This window comes from Trichosurus vulpecula, chromosome 3 (genome assembly GCF_011100635.1).
Source record: "Trichosurus vulpecula isolate mTriVul1 chromosome 3, mTriVul1.pri, whole genome shotgun sequence".
Lineage (NCBI taxonomy): Eukaryota > Metazoa > Chordata > Mammalia > Diprotodontia > Phalangeridae > Trichosurus > Trichosurus vulpecula.
In genome coordinates, this window is record NC_050575.1 from 128,302,259 (window position 1) to 128,317,826 (window position 15,568).

The 15,568-nt window shown below is 44.8% G+C and overlaps 1 protein-coding gene across 3 annotated transcripts in view; it reads left to right on the plus strand.

The window, feature by feature from the left end:
• NEK6 (NIMA related kinase 6) overlaps positions 1 to 15,568 on the plus strand; it is a 125,652-nt gene that overhangs the window by 79,114 nt on the left and 30,970 nt on the right. For all 3 annotated transcript variants that reach the window (XM_036748988.1, XM_036748990.1, XM_036748989.1), the window contains exons 6-7: positions 5,769 to 5,877; positions 6,879 to 6,986. In XM_036748988.1, coding sequence (XP_036604883.1) covers positions 5,769 to 5,877; positions 6,879 to 6,986 — 217 coding nt within the window. The remainder of the gene's footprint in view (positions 1 to 5,768; positions 5,878 to 6,878; positions 6,987 to 15,568) is intronic.

Below are 15,568 nucleotides of genomic sequence, written 5' to 3' on the forward strand. Positions count from 1 at the left end.
CGATACCCCAACCCACTCCAAGCTGGGGAAGGCCCAGGCCCTCTCTTCCTCTGGAAGAGGCTGCTGGGCCGCCCTCTCTGGGGCAGCTGAGCATGGGTCCAGAGTTCACTGGAAAGCACTGAGCCCTATCCTTCTGGTCCTAGGGGATGACACTTGGCTTCAGTGCTTAGGAAGGACCAGTGAGTGCCCCTAGGAGAGAGCCTTGGCCATATCTCAGGAGACCATATTTCAGTTACTCGGCTGAAAAAGCGTTGGAGAGGGATTTAGGAGATCTGAGTCCTTGTTCTTGATCTGACGCTTAACTTTGGGCCTCTGTTTTCTCCTCTTTAAAATGGATATGTTGGACAAGGGACTCTCTCAGGTTCTTTTCAGCTTGATGAGATTTGGGCTCCATTTGACTTTACCTTGCCTCAGCCTCCGATGTAAGAAGTGAATGGGATTTCCCCTGTGACTTTGGGCAAGGCTCTTTCCTCACCGGGCCTCAGTTTCCTCCCCTGTAAAGTGAATGGTCCCTAAGGTCCCTTTCAGATCTTATGTTTTGCTGTGATGCATTGAGGATTTGAGAGGAGGTTTGGGGGAAGGAGGGTAGAAGGGACTTCCTTCAGTCCCTCTTTCAGCTCCCAAAGCCTTTCCATCCTTTCCCTCTGGTAAACATGTTTTTCCAGTGCCGTGCATGAAGCAGTAGCTGACCTCAGTACTAGGTTATCAAGAGTAATAATTTAAGGAGGGAAGGTACCAGATGGGTGTTTTCTCTCCCCAGTGGCAGCCCACTTCTGCGTAGTCTTTGTTCTAGTATCGTCCTGGGGTCTCTGCCACTGGGACTAATGCCTGTCCCTCTCTCAAGGGCTATAGCAGCTTCCATACTTCTTCTAGGCGTAGTTTAAGGGAGTTACCCCAGGCACAAAAATTCCGAGTTACAGCTCTGCATCTCACCCCTTCCCCAACCCCCCTGCCTCCCTCAGCATGGGTCCGGCGGGTAAGCCAGATCCCCATGCTGCTTGCCCAGGACAAGACCAGTGGATTCCAAGAGGCAGCAGAAACATGCATATCTTTGTTCAGAAGGTGCGGGGCTGATAAAACCAGGCAGCTCCACCGGGCTGCGGGCTGCGGGGGGGGGGGGGGGGGGGGGGGGGAGGTGGTGTGCGGCCGGTGCCTACATTATTTATGAGCGACTGTAAAGGCAGTGCCGTAGCTGTGCGACTGGTGCAGGAATCCACTGGAGAGTTTGTGGCTTCCTGGTAAATGTCAGGCAAGGCTTATTGGACATGACATTTAGAAAATTACCACTTGCAGTCTAGGATCTCCTTTCTTAAATGCTTTAATGAGAATTAAACCAATATTATGGCATAAATAAAACTCTCCGACTCCCCTTGCAGTCTGGTTGTATCTGTGTCTCCATTTGGGGCTCAGAGCTGTTGACTTCCTGTCAGATTTGTCGCCAAGGACCTAGGAGTCCAACAGTTGTGTGGCCCATCCAGATGGGCCATGATGTTGTAGGAAGCACTGGGTTGGAGTCTAAAGACCTGAGTTCAAATTCTGGTTCTGTGACTTATTAGTGTGACCTTGGGCAAATCATTTCCCTTTTCTGTGCCTCAGTTTCCTCACCTGTAAAATGAGGGGATTGAATTAGGTGACTTCTGTGACCCACTCTTAGTTTCAAATTCTGTGACCCACGTTAGCTGAGAGAAAGGAAATGGACTCTTCTTTCTAGGTGTTAGAGGGGTTTTCAGCCATCTGTTATTTTTGTTGCTACTACTGTTGTTCTTCAAGGTTTATTGGTACCTTTTAAAAATAGGAGGGAAGGAGAGAGGAAATTGTGAGCTAAAAATTTTATAAAAAAAGAATGTTAAAAATTGCCTTTACACATAATTGGAAAAAATAAAATACTTCTACAAACCAAACAAGTACCTCAATCATTTCCTCACATACCCCTGCCCCACATCGAGCCCTTCCTTGTAACCACAACAAAAACAGAGTGAACCAAAACGTATTGACACAATGACTGCATCTTACAGTGGATATGACATTCTACTTTCTTTTGGTCTCTTATTTATGATATTTTGTTTTTTAGTAGACCATGCAGCCTGGTGTAGTGGAAAGGCCATTACACTGGGGGGTCAGAGTTGGAAGGGGTTCAGTGGGCCTCCTATCCAGCCTCCTCCCTGAAGCAGGACATTGTCTCCCCCCACCCCCCGCCCTTACAAGTGCTTATACAGCCTCCACTGAGCTAGTCCATTCTCTTTGGGAAATGTTCTAATCAATAGTGTTTCTTCTACATCAGAGGCAGCTAATGGATAGAGCACCAGCCTGGAGTCAGGAAGACCTGAGTTCAAATCTGGCCTCAGGCACTTCCTAGCTGTGTGACCCTGGGCAAGTCACTTAGCCCTGTTCATCTCAGTTTCCTTATCTGTAAAATGAGCTGGAGAAGGAAATGCAAATCACTCCAATGTTTTTGCCAAGAAAACCCTAAATAGGATGATGAACAACAAGAACTTCTACATCACGTCCAGATCTGCTTCTGCCCTTTGAAGTCAGGTCTAATATCTGTTCAGATGACAACCCTTAGGGGTCACAAGATCATAGATTTAGAGCTGGGAGGGACATCCAGTGTCACCTCGGCCAACCCCCTCATTTTACAGCAGGGGAGGGTGAGGCCCAAGAAGGTTAGATGACTCCCCCGAAGTCACATAGGTGGGAACCATCAGACAGAAGATTCGAATCCATGTTTCTTGACTCTAGAATCAATGCTCCTTCCACTGTCCCATGCCTCCTCTTCCTCTAAAGAATAGAGGGCAGGGATCATGTCTCTTTCTTGAGTCTTTGTTTTTCCAGGGTAACTATTCCCATTTCTGTCAGTGGTCTTTGACTTTAGCAGATTTACACCAGTCTCTTCATATTGGCTAGGTATATCCTGGTCTCCAGTTGCCTCACCCTCTTCATCTTTCATGTCCTCTGGTTCTCTGAAGTCTTGGGGCTACCAGTGTTTCCCCCATGCTGTTTACCCATTGTCTTTCATTTTTGTTTCTCCAGAACACAAAGTTATGATTTGAATAAAATAGTGTATGGTAAAGCCTCTATTTGAGCCCTCTTCCATTGCTGTCTTGTGCAAGTGACCCCAGGCTCCTGAAAGTTCTGCCAACAGAGTGGAGGCTCCAGTGGGTCTTGCCAAGCCAAAAACACATCATGTATCAGACAGGTCACAGATTTGACATCTGAGGTTCATCACTAAAAGGCTGGTTGCTGGGTGGATTTTTTTTAACCACGGCAACTCATGAAACCAGGTTCCACAGCATGGATTCTAAACCTTTTTTGCATCATGGGACCTCTTTGGTAGTCTGGTGAAGCCTAGAGACCCTTTCTTAGAATAATGTTTTTAAATGAGTAAAATAAAATATATAGGATTGCAAAAGAAATTATTTATATTGAGATATGGTTATTAAATTTTTTTAAGAAAAGGCAAGTTCATGAACCCCCAGGTTAAGAGCCCCTGTCTAAGTCATTTGAGGGCTTGCAAACTGCATAGTGGAGGGGAGTGGGGGCAGCTATGCAGGATGAAGTCATGGATCCTGGGGTAGCCTAGATTGAGTGGTCCTTTACATGAGAGCATTGAGTGTAGAGTACTTGGAATGTTCCAGACAAAGCACTAGGAGGGACTCGAAGAAGGGAGAGATCATTTCCAGATGGAAAGGCCATCAGGGAAGTCGTCTTGGAGAAGGTGATCCTCAAGCTGGACCTTGAAGGAGGGTGAAGATTTCAGCAGCTGGAATTGGTCTGAACATCTATTGAATCAGATAATGAGCCTGGCAGTGACATTATTCACGAAACTCAGGCCAGAGGCAGGCGGTTGGCATCCATACAGAGCTGGAAAAAGAAAAGATTGAAGCTGCTGTCGACATTGCGTTGAGCTTAGCTGCCCAGTTCCTGTACACACTGTTCCTTGATGAACTTCTGCCAATGGGGTCCCAGTTTACAGTTTGAGGATTAGAAGCCGCTTCCTGCCAGGGCTGGCTGGTGCCTGAGCATGCCACATATCATCTCACCGCTCCCAAGCACTTCCCTGGCAGCCATTCCCGTCAGAGAAGGCCAGCCCTGCATTCCAGGGTGTCCGAGTGGCCTTTGCCAGGCAGGGTTGTGAGTTCTGTTTTGTTTACTCTTAATCCCCAAGCTGTTGAAATTCAGGATACTCGCTGGTGCCTTGTAACTTATTAGGACGTACTTAGAGTCATAGCAAGTTAGACTAGGAAGAGACCTTAGAAGGGGGCTTTGGAGATCACCTAGTCTGGACCCTCGTTTTACAGATGAGGAAACTGACTGGCGTGGGGGGAGAAGTTACTTGTCAAAAGTCACGCAGCTAATAAATGGCAACACCGAGACTTGAACCCAGGTCACCTAATGTCTGGTTACTGTTCTTTCCGTTGTACCATGCTTCTTAATCTCTGATTCCTTTGGGAAGAAGTATTTGATGGGGGTGGAGGAATGGAGAATCTTGAATTTGTTAACTGACCATCGCATAGAAACTGATAATATCAGAAAACCAATCTATCTATCTGCCTATCTGCATATATACACACTTTTTTTTCCTTTCCCCCCAAACTCCTTTTATTACTTAAGGGAAGATACCCTCAACATTTGTTGTTTTGAGGCATTAAATATGTTTCACAAGGTAATTAAGGAGATTAATGCTAATTATAATTGGTGTCCATTCAAGAATGTCAAACCTATTTAAGTGTGTTTTTCGTAATGGTTGTTAATTAGTGGATTGTAGGAGGCACGCGTGCACACACACACGCACACGCGCACACACACACACAAGGAGTAAAATGGTAATGGCCGGGCAGATCTGGCTTCTCTGTACAGTTGATAGGGGTAGGAGAGGAGTTATCAGCAGGTGACTTAGCCTGAATAGGTAAAACAAAACAACAAAAAACCTCTAGCAATCACATGCTGCTTTTTAGTATATAATACGTTCTCATGATTTGCCTTATAAAAACCAAAGCCAGGGTTTGAGTCACAGCCTTGCCACTGACTGGCTGTGTCACATTGTGCCCCTATTTTTCTGGGCCTTGTTTCCTCATCCGTTGAATGAGGGCTTTGGACTCGCTCTTCTCAGAGCTCCGGTCAAGCTTTTACATCACCTGATGTAAAAGAGCATGAAAATATTATCCATTTTACAACGAGGGAGCTAGAGCTAAGACAGGTTAAGAAAAAGTCACACTGATATTAAATGGAGAACTGGGACTCTAACCCAGGTCTTCTGCCTCCAAATTCAGTCCTCTTTTTCACTGTACCTGATGAATTTGGGGGAGGGTGGAACTGGTGGTATTTTTCCTAATTGTACATGTCTCTCATTTCCCCTTCCTTCTCTTCTCCGCACCCTTTCCTTGTCTCTTCTCTATGCCCTTTTTTCCTCTCTCCTCAACACATTCTCCTCTTTCCTACCTTCTGCTCCTCTCCTCTCTCCCATCCTTCTGTCTCCACCTTCTCCTCTTCTTCTCTCTTTCCCCTTTCTCTTCTCTCCTTCTATCCCACTCTCTCGCCTCTCTCTTTTCTCTCTTTCTCATATCTTTCTCTCTCTCCTTCTTGTCCTTATCTCTCTTTCCTGCCTCCCTCCTCCTCTCCCTTTCTTGCTGTCTCTTTCTCTCCCTCCACCTCTTTCCTCTTGTCTTCTTTTGTCCTTCCCTCCTCCCTTTCCCTTATCCTTTCTCCTCCCCTCCCCCTTCTCTTCCCCTCTGTCCTCCTCTCTTTGGGTGTTGCTTTTCCTTCCACAGTTTTTTAAAAAGCAGAAGCGGTTAATCCCCGAGAGGACGGTCTGGAAGTACTTTGTGCAGTTGTGCAGCGCCGTGGAGCACATGCACTCCCGCAGGGTGATGCACAGAGGTAACATTAATCCGCTCTCTCTTTTCACTGAATAATAATATAATGTTCCAATTAGTAAGTGGCTACATTCAAAAACAATTATGCTGATGTGCAGCCAACGCATGTTTGGAGAGACGGCGGCACTGGCGAGATGGATTTCTCCTGGTGGTTTTTTTTTTTTTTTGCCTCCTTGTTAAAGGAGTCAGTCCAGAGTGAGGGGAGCATTATGAAGAAGAGCTGCTTTGTATTCCAGACACTGATATTAAGTCAAGTGTCAAACCTGCCATTAGCAGAGTGTCAGAAGTAGAAGGCTGGAGTTTGGGGGATGCAGTGAACTCTACAACGTCTCCTTCATTGTGTTAAGTGTGATGTGATGATGGATGAGTTGGTGGGAGTTTCTTGGTTCCCCTACAGCGTACACTAACATGCTAGACATTTCCCCCATTTTGCCAGCCTGCTTGGATTCTTTAGTACATGGAAAGGACCTTAGAGCTCAGAAGGTTCCAGAGAATATAGACAGAGCAAGAAGAAACCTTAGAACCTAAAGTGTTAGAACATATAAGATGATAGGCCTAGCCCTCTTGAAGGCTCCTCAGAGGCCATTTGGTGTCCCCTCACCCCACTTTACAATGAGGAAGCTGAGACCAGGGAGGTTAAGATCATATAGGTTGTGAACATGGGATTTGAACCCATGTTTCTCTGACTCTGAGCCAGTGCTAAATAGAACCTTACACCATGTAGTCCAACCGAATAGTCTAAAAATGAGGAAACAGACTTAGCAGGGTAAAGTGACCACCCTGGGTTATTTAGTAAGTTGGTGGCATAGCCAGTACTGGAACTTATGTCTTCTGCCTCTCTCCCTAAGGCTTTCTACTTCTCTGCACTGCTTTCTCCTGCCATGGGTGCTCTGTGTCTGTCTAGACCATGCTGGGGGTGTTGTACATGTACATGTTTGTTAAGATTGAACCTTAAGATCACACGATGCCTCTTGAGTTTGACTTCTAGCCTTGTTTTCCTCCCAGACATAAAACCAGCCAACGTGTTTATAACAGCCACAGGTGTAGTGAAGCTGGGAGACCTTGGACTGGGCCGCTTCTTTAGCTCCAAGACCACGGCAGCGCATTCATTAGGTAAGCCCCAGCCTCCCAGAGGCCTCAAAAAGATTTGGAATTGGGCAGTATTGCCACTGTGTTTTCTTTTATTTAAAAGCTAGTTCTAATAAGCCTTGGTCCCACACTCTCTCTCCTCCTTTCCTCTCCTCTCTCCTTCTCCCCTTCCTCCTCATCCTTCTCCTCTTCCTCCTCCTCCTCGTGCTTCTTCTTTTTCTTCTTCTTCTTCTTCTTCTTTCTCTCTCTCTCTCTCTCTCTCTCTCTCTCTCTCTCTCTCTCTCTCTCTCTCTCTCTCTCGCTCCCTGTCCCTCTCCCTCCCTCCTTTCCTCCCTCCCTCCACACACACACACCCCAATATATAAATTCTGAATATATAAAGCAGAGAAATTAGGAGATGACTGCTAGCCTCCTTGAAGTTTCCTTCATTTTAGGAAAAGAGTCACTCCAGTACAGTTATACCCCACCATGGTATTTTTCCCAAGGACATTGGTAATTCAAGATATCCATATTGTGCCCTTCTGAAGTTGCTCATTTGCAAGATTCTTCTTTTGGAGCATTTTGTAAATGTTTCTTTACTTCATAGTGTGTTTTCTCGGAAGCAACAGATGTTGTAAGATTGGGTAGGTGTATTTTTAATATAAAATAAGATTTGAGTAACAGAAATTCAATTGAGGGCAGCTGGGTGGTCCAATGGATAGAGAGCCAGGCCTGGAGTCAGGAAGAGCTGAATTCAGATCTGGCCTCAGACCTTACTGACTGTTGATCCTTGGCAAGTCACTTAACCCTCTTTGCCTTAGTTTCCTCGTCTGTAAAATAAGCTAGAGAAGAAAGTGGCAAAACCACTCCAGCATCTTTGCCAAGAAAACTCCAAGTGGGGTCACAAAGAGGTACAACTTAAACAACTAAACAATTCAATTTGCATGCAACTTTGGGGGAGATAATTTCCTATGAAAAATTAGTTGGAATTGCGTTGGAATCTGAGACCTTAGCAAGGTTTTGTCACTTAAACACCAAAAACCAGAGATGCCTGATGGGACCCAATATGAAGACATCTCTGTGAAAGTTTGTTTTGGAGTAGGTAATACAAGGAAACCAGAGAACTCTGTGTTCTCCCCTGCCACTTGTTTAAAACCCTTCTGTATACTTCTCTATAAGCTCCGGCGGCAGCTGCAGGGACTTGGCCTTTCTTCAGGTTTTAGTAAAAGTTAAATGTGCTTGAAGCTTGTGCCTACTGGGGCCTGGTAAGCTTATAGAATCACATAATATTAGAGCTGGAAGAACCTTTGAACACAGAATCTTATGAAACACAGAAGATAGATTATTAGAGCTGGAATAGACCTTAGACATGATCTGTTCCAATACCCCCATATTACAGATGAGAAAACTTAAGGCCCAGAAAGGGGAAGTGAGTTGTCCATTGTAGCCAGGTGGGAACCAAAAATACAAGGCAATGTTATTATCACTGTTACTTGTATTAAAATTTTCACTAAAATGTTACTGGGGAAAAGAAAGGAGAATCATGAATTATAGCAAAGTTCTTCCCTTCCTCTTTCTCTCCCCAACCTCTTAAAAATGGTTTTGGGCCCAATTCATTTCTGTCTCACCCCAAACTTACAAGCTGGTCTGTCTCTCATGTTCCGACACCTTTGTGCAAGTGACACACACTGAGTGTAAACAGAATGATAATATGGGAGCGTCTTTTGGTTCACACGAAGGAGCTCTCTGAAAAATATGATTTCTTCATGTAAACTGTTAGTGTGCATTATTCATATAGCTCCAGATGGCTCTGAGACTTGTAGCGGATAGCATATGATTTGGTGAAATTTATTAATTCTGGTGATCAAACAGTGGTAGCTGTTTAAAGTGCTTTAAAAAAAAAACAACTGTGTCATATCCCTCTGATTCAGGAGGTTTGAACACTAGGAAGCTGGCTTTGCTCTCAATCACTATTGGGTTGGTTATTACCTCATTCAGAAATGACACTAGCCTTGACTGTTATGGCTCAAGTAGTATTGGGCTATTCCAGTTTTGGGGGCTTCGGGAGATAATGTTTGCTTCACCCAATTTATCCCTTCTTCTTCCTTTTATATTCATGGTGAAATCTAAGTGTAAATCAAACTCCCTCTGCTTTTCTGATACGTAGAGACTCAAAGAATCTTAAGAGGTATTAGAACATAAAGTCTGACAGTTGGAAGGAACGTTGGAATACAGAATGTTAGAGCTGGAGGGGACCTTAGAAAATACCGGATTTGAAATGGAAAAGTTTGGGGCATCTAGGTGGCACAGTGAGTAGAGCACCAGCCCTGGAGTCAGGAGGACCTGAGTTCAAATCTGGCCTCAGACACTTGACACACTTACTAGCTGTGTGACCTTGGGCAAGTCACTTAACCCCAATTGCCCTGCCTTCCCCCCTCCAAAAAAAAAAAAAAAGAAATGGAAAAGATCTTAGAACATAGTGTATAGGGTTTCGATATGGCATCAGGTCCTCATTTCAAATCCTAGTGCTGGTTCTATTTCCTAATCTTCGGTAAGTTGCCTAGCCACTCTGAGCCTCAGTTTCCTTATCTGTAAAATGAGGATGTTGGATTAGATTCCAGATCATCTGATTCTCTGAATATTGGAACATAATGAGGAGCTGCACAGGATTCTAGAACAGAATATTAGAGCCCCCTTTGCATGCATTCATTGCCTTTCTTCTGGACTGTTGCAGCAGCCTCCTAATTGCTCTTCCTATAGTCACTTCAACCCATCCCATGCAGCTGCCAAATTGATATTCTTGAAATGCTAGTCTGAGATGTCTGCCTTCTGCTCAAGAAGCTTCAGTGGCTCCCTGTTACCTTTAGGATAAAACCTAAACTCCCCTGGTATTTAAAACCTCTCACATTCTGGCTCCAGCATAACTTACTAGGCTGATAATAAATTAATCCCCCTTCATACACCCCATGCTCTAGCCAAACTGGCTACGTTACTGTTCTTCCTATATGATGTTTCATCTTCCACCCTGCCTTTGCACAGGCTGTCTGTCCTCCATGCCTAGAATGCATTCCTTTCTCATTTGTGCCTTTTGGAACCCATGACTCCTTTCAAAATCCAGCCCAAGTTCCACATGACACCTTCCCAGAATCCTTCACATTCTGCCCTCCCTTCCAGTTATTGGGTATTTATTTGGTATATATCCTGTACAGGGTGGCCCCAAAGTCTTACGTGTACAGTTTCAAGGTATTAAATCTTAATTTTATTTCCTTATCTGTGATCATGTATCTCCTCAGTAGAATTTAAACTCCTGGTAGGCAGGGAGTATCTCACTTTTGTATTTGTATTCCCAGAGCCTAATTTGCATTGGCATATAGTAGGTACTCAATACGTGCTTTTGGTTGATAGGTCATCTAATCCTACTCCCTTATTTAACAGATAGGGAAATTCAGGCCCGAAGAGTTGTTAGTTGTGCTCAGCTTTACAAAATGAGTCAGTGTTAGCACTGGGGCTCAAACCCAGATATCCTGATGCTCCACCAGCTGAGAGCCCTTTCCACTACACCAGGGGTGGGGAACCTGTGGCCTCTAGGCCACACGGGCCCTCTAGGTCCTCAGTGTGGCCCTTTGGGACCTAGACTCAAAGGGCCACACTTAAGGACCTAGAGGGCCACATGTGGCCTCAATGCCACAGGTTCCCTGCACTACTCCAAGCCCATGATTCCTTTTCTTTTGATTCCACTGAGGCGTGCAACTCTACTTATAAAAAAAATTTAGCTAAAATACTTTCCAAAAATATATCATGCATGCACATACACGTCCATGCAAACACATGGCAGGTGGAACTGTTTTGTGTCCTGTGATCACATCAGGGGTAGGAGAGGTGTGGGGAAAAGAGAGCAAATGGGAGAAATTGAGAGAACCCAACCTTTTCTCCTGAGCAATTGGAATATACCTAGTTCTATCCTGTCAGATTTGAGCCCCTTCTCTGTGTGTGCGTGCATACATACAGACACACACACAAACACATCCACACACACACCCATCAGAGCCAGTTAAGATCACATCATTAGGAACGGGCAGAAACATGATCTTTTCCAGTGATATGATTTTATCTAGTTTGGCTGCTGCACTTATTATAGTAATAAGAATAAATTGGGACTTAGAAATGGACTATGTCTGAGCATACGACCCTTCTCCTTAGACTCATTGAAGATTCCTCTGTAGTTATCAGGAGAGCACCATTTTGTGAGCCCCTGTCCATCTTCCCAATGCAGAGTGAGACTGCTTTGTACAAGAGCAGAGTAGGAAGGGGATGGAGTGAAGGAGGATTTGAACTTGGAGCTGAAAGGCCCAAGTTCCATCCTAGCCCCGGCCCTTTGCTGTGTGGCCTTGGGACAAGTCCCTGACCTCAGTTTACTGCTACAGGGAGCAGAGGTAACAATACACAAACTCAGCCTCTTGAGATTTTGAGGATCAAACAGGGTCAGCATTTTTAAATCCCAAAGCTTTACATAAATGTCAGTTCGTATTTTTATTACTAAATTTCCAGCTGAAGGATGGAAAGGGAAAAAAGGAAACTCTGCTCATTACAATGAAATTTACCAAAATAATGAGCCAATTTTTCGATCCCCAACTTCGTAAAGTCATTGAATTAGTTGTCTGTCATTCAGTAAGCAAACCGGAGTTCTAATCTCTGCCCTTGGCATTAACTTGATGTGTGACCTCAGGTAAATTGCTTTACTTTTTTGAGCCTCATTTTCCTCATCTGTAAAATGAGGAATTTGGGTCAACTCGTCCCTAAGGTTGCCTTTCTGTGCTAACCTTTCCAGTACTGTCTAGAGTTGGAAGAGACCCTGGAGATCTAGTCTAACCCTTTCCTTTTATAGACAAAGGAACAGTCTTAGGTGAAGAGATCTGTCTGTATTCTGTCTTCCAACATTCTGTGTTCTAAAGTTGCTTCCAGCTTTAACTAATTTTGATTCTTTGATTCTGTTTCTAGCACTAATGGGACTGGGGGAACAGTTGTGCATCTATTTAAATATGCATTCCCTCATTTTAATGTGGACCTACTGTGTGTCATAGTAGTATCTGTAGCAGCATTGCCATAGCAACTCAGCTGAACTCTGATCTCTAAAGCTCCTGACCCATGAATTGAACATGGGACTTATGCAGATATATTCATCTATTTCTCTTCTCCCCCACCCCTGCCTCCCTTAGATTTTGTGTTTGCTCCCATCAGCCTGGCATAAAAGGGCATTAGGCAGTACTACAGCCAGTGTGACAGGTGTACTACCCGGCGGTGGCAGCACGGCTGCCTTCGTGTCAGGGACCGGAGCCATAATTAGAGCAAGGAACAGAATAAGCGTCAGACGAATTACCAGGCAGCAGATCATATTTGTCAGGCAGGATTGCATACAGGAAAAAATAAGTGACAGAACACGCCGGGGTAATGAAAGAGAAATGAAGGATTTGCCCGTACACAGCTCACAAGATCCAAGCGTGTGTCTCGCTTGGAGCAAGAGCAGCCGGCTGCTGCAAGGCAATCCACGTCTGGGACGAGGGCAGGCGGGACCCACTTACGCCAATACCTGATGGACAGAGAGCCCTGTCAAGGGGAGGAGTGGGGACTCACCACCTGCCAAAGAAGAGCAGCAGCGTCACTGAGACCATCGGGGGAAAGGGATCATGAGAAAGAGAAAACTGAGGGGGAGAACATTGTCCCTGGGCTTCAGGTATATGAAAGGTTGTCACAGAGAAGAGAGATGAGATTTGTTCTACTTGGCCCCAGAGGGCAGAACTAAGAACAGGGTGAGAAAGTTACAGGGAAGGTAATTTTAGCTCCCTCTGAAGGAGGACGGCTATCAGAGGTGGCAGCGGATAGTGGAAATAATACTGAATGGGGAATGAGGTGACTTGGGTCCAGCTCTGCTACTTCCTAACTATGGGACGACCACAGGGCACATCACCTACCACCCTGGACTCAGTTTTCCTCCTTTCTAAAATGAAGAGTTTGGATTAGATGATCTTTAAGGACCTTTCTAGCTCTAAGTCATGTGGTTCCAACAATTAGGGCTGCCTAATGCTGGGATGGGCTACCTTGGGAGCTCCTTATTATTAGAAGCAACTGGACAGATGTGGAGACTGTGACAGAAGCGGTAAGATTGAGTGGTAGGTCTGACCCGCTCTGAGATGCCATAAAAGTTCAGGCTGAGAACATCAAGAAGGTGAAGAACAATTTCCACCTTTGCAGAGTGAGGGGTGTGGTCTGTCTGCTCTCTGGAGTCCCTGCTAACAGCTGATTAGCAAGTTAATGGAGTTTGTGTGTTCTGATAATGGAAGAGGCCACCACCAGAGGTCTTAGTGGAAGGAGCGCTCATTGGGAATCAAAGAACCTGGGAATGCCTGTTCTTTAACCACCCATGTGACCTTAGGTGCAGGCCACTTTACGGTCCTCGGTCCTATTTAGTCATCTGTAAAATGAGGGTAATTATACTGTCACAACCTCATAGAATTTTTGTGATGATCAAATGAGATCATGTGTGCAAAAATGTAAACACAAAGCGCTACATAAATTCCTGTGTTGCTCATTACTGACGCTGGTTATCAAGGTACCATGAAGGGCAATTGTAACGCTCTCTCCACCAGTGTTCCTACTATCTCCAGAAGAGACAGAGTAGAATAAAAATTAGACTTTTTCTTGGACCCTGAGGGTAAAACTAGAAGTAGTTGTGGAAATTATAAGGAGGTAAATTTTGAGTCAGAATGAGGAAAAGCCTTCTTTTACAGTTGTCCAACGATGCCCTAAAAAAATTGCTGAGATCCCTTGAAGCTCCAAGGTCTGCAGAATCTGAGTTGGAAGGGACCTCAGTGGTATTTTAGCCCAACTCATGCCCGAACAGGAATCCAACAAATGGTCACTCAGTACTTAACTTGATGATCTCCAGGGGCAGACCTCCAGGGGCACCCCATTCCTTCCTGGGCTCTGTGTGAAACCCCTTAATAAGATTCTTGGAGGAGGGTTGGTGAGAAGGGGAAGCCCTTCCCTTGGATGTAGTAGATTTGTCAGAGATGGGGGTGAAACTTGAAGAGAAGACGGAGGGGAGGGGGGTGCATAGTTGCTCTTAATGTATCTGAAAGGCAGTGAAGAGACCCGGGCAGCGAGGGCTTTCTCCAAACCAACACTTCACCCCCGAAGGGTTCCTGCGCTGATGCATCTCAGGGATTTGGGAAGAGGAAGGCGTGGTCTCATTCACCTTCAGTGTTCATACATAGTTGCTTGCATGTAGTTTCCCCATGAGCTCCTCCAAGACAGGGGCAGTCTTCTGCCTTTTTTTTTTTTTTTTGTATCTCCTGTGCTTAGCACTCATTCTCTGAATGAGTGAAATACGCATTTGCTGCTGCTGTTCAGCCGTTTCAGTCATGTCCAACTCTGCATGATCCCCCTTGGAGTTTTCCTGGCAAAGACACTGGAATGGTTTGCCATTTCCTTCTCCAGCACATTGTACTGATGAGGAAACTGAGGCAAACAGGGTGAAATGACTTGCCCAGGGTCACACAGCTAATAGATGTCTAAGGTCAGATTGGAACTCAAGTCCTCCTGACTCCAGGCCTGGCATCTTATCCACTGTACCACCTAGCTGCCCCACCCTTCATTTTAGAGTTCCCACAACAGACATAGCTCTTAATCCCAGCATACCATATGGCAGGTACTTAATAAATGCTTATTGTCTATGACTGTGAATTCACAGAGACTGGTGAATCTAGATAAGAGCATTTATTGTTGGATCAGTCCATATATCTGCTCTCCCATATCTTGTTTCCCATATCTCTTATATCTTGTTTCCATCTTAGGACCCAGCATTGCGGTTCTGAGCCTCGGAGGGGTCATGAACAGGGACTAGTCCCCTCAGTTACAAAGATAATAGATCTGTGTTGGAAAGATTCTGTGATGTCAGGGAAGAGGGCTGCACGGAGATACAGTCAGGCCACTTTGCAGGATGAAGAGGTCTCCAAACTCTTACTCTATTTTGGCATCCAGTGAGGACCTTCTTGGTTTTCTTTAAATGGATATAGAATGAGGCGGTTTCTCTCCTCTTATACCCAATGCACTAAATCTTTCATAAAATTTAGAGCTGAGGGTCATTTTAGAGATCATCTCCAAGAATACTTCACCTGGGGTCTGTGAACTTGTGTGCGTATGTATGCATGCATGTATATATGTGTCTTTACGTGTACGTGTGTACATGTGCATACATCTGTGTATGTGTACATATTAGTATACACATACACGTGCACATATGCATATGTACATATAATTGTACTTCACCATAATCAGTTTCCTTTGTAATTCTATGTATTTTATTTTATGCATTTAAAAATGTTATTCTGAGAAGGGGCCTATAGGTTTCATCAGATTGTCAGAAGTGTCTATGACACAAAAAAGGATAAGAGTCTCTGCAGCAGGCTAACCCTCTCAGTTTACAGATGACGCAGTTTAGGCTTACTGAGGGAAAATAATGATAAGAGCTAGAATTTCTGTGGTACTTTGACGTTTTCAAAGTACTTTAGAAATATTATCTCATTTTATCATCACAACAACTTGGGAGGTAGGAGCTAACATTAGCCCCA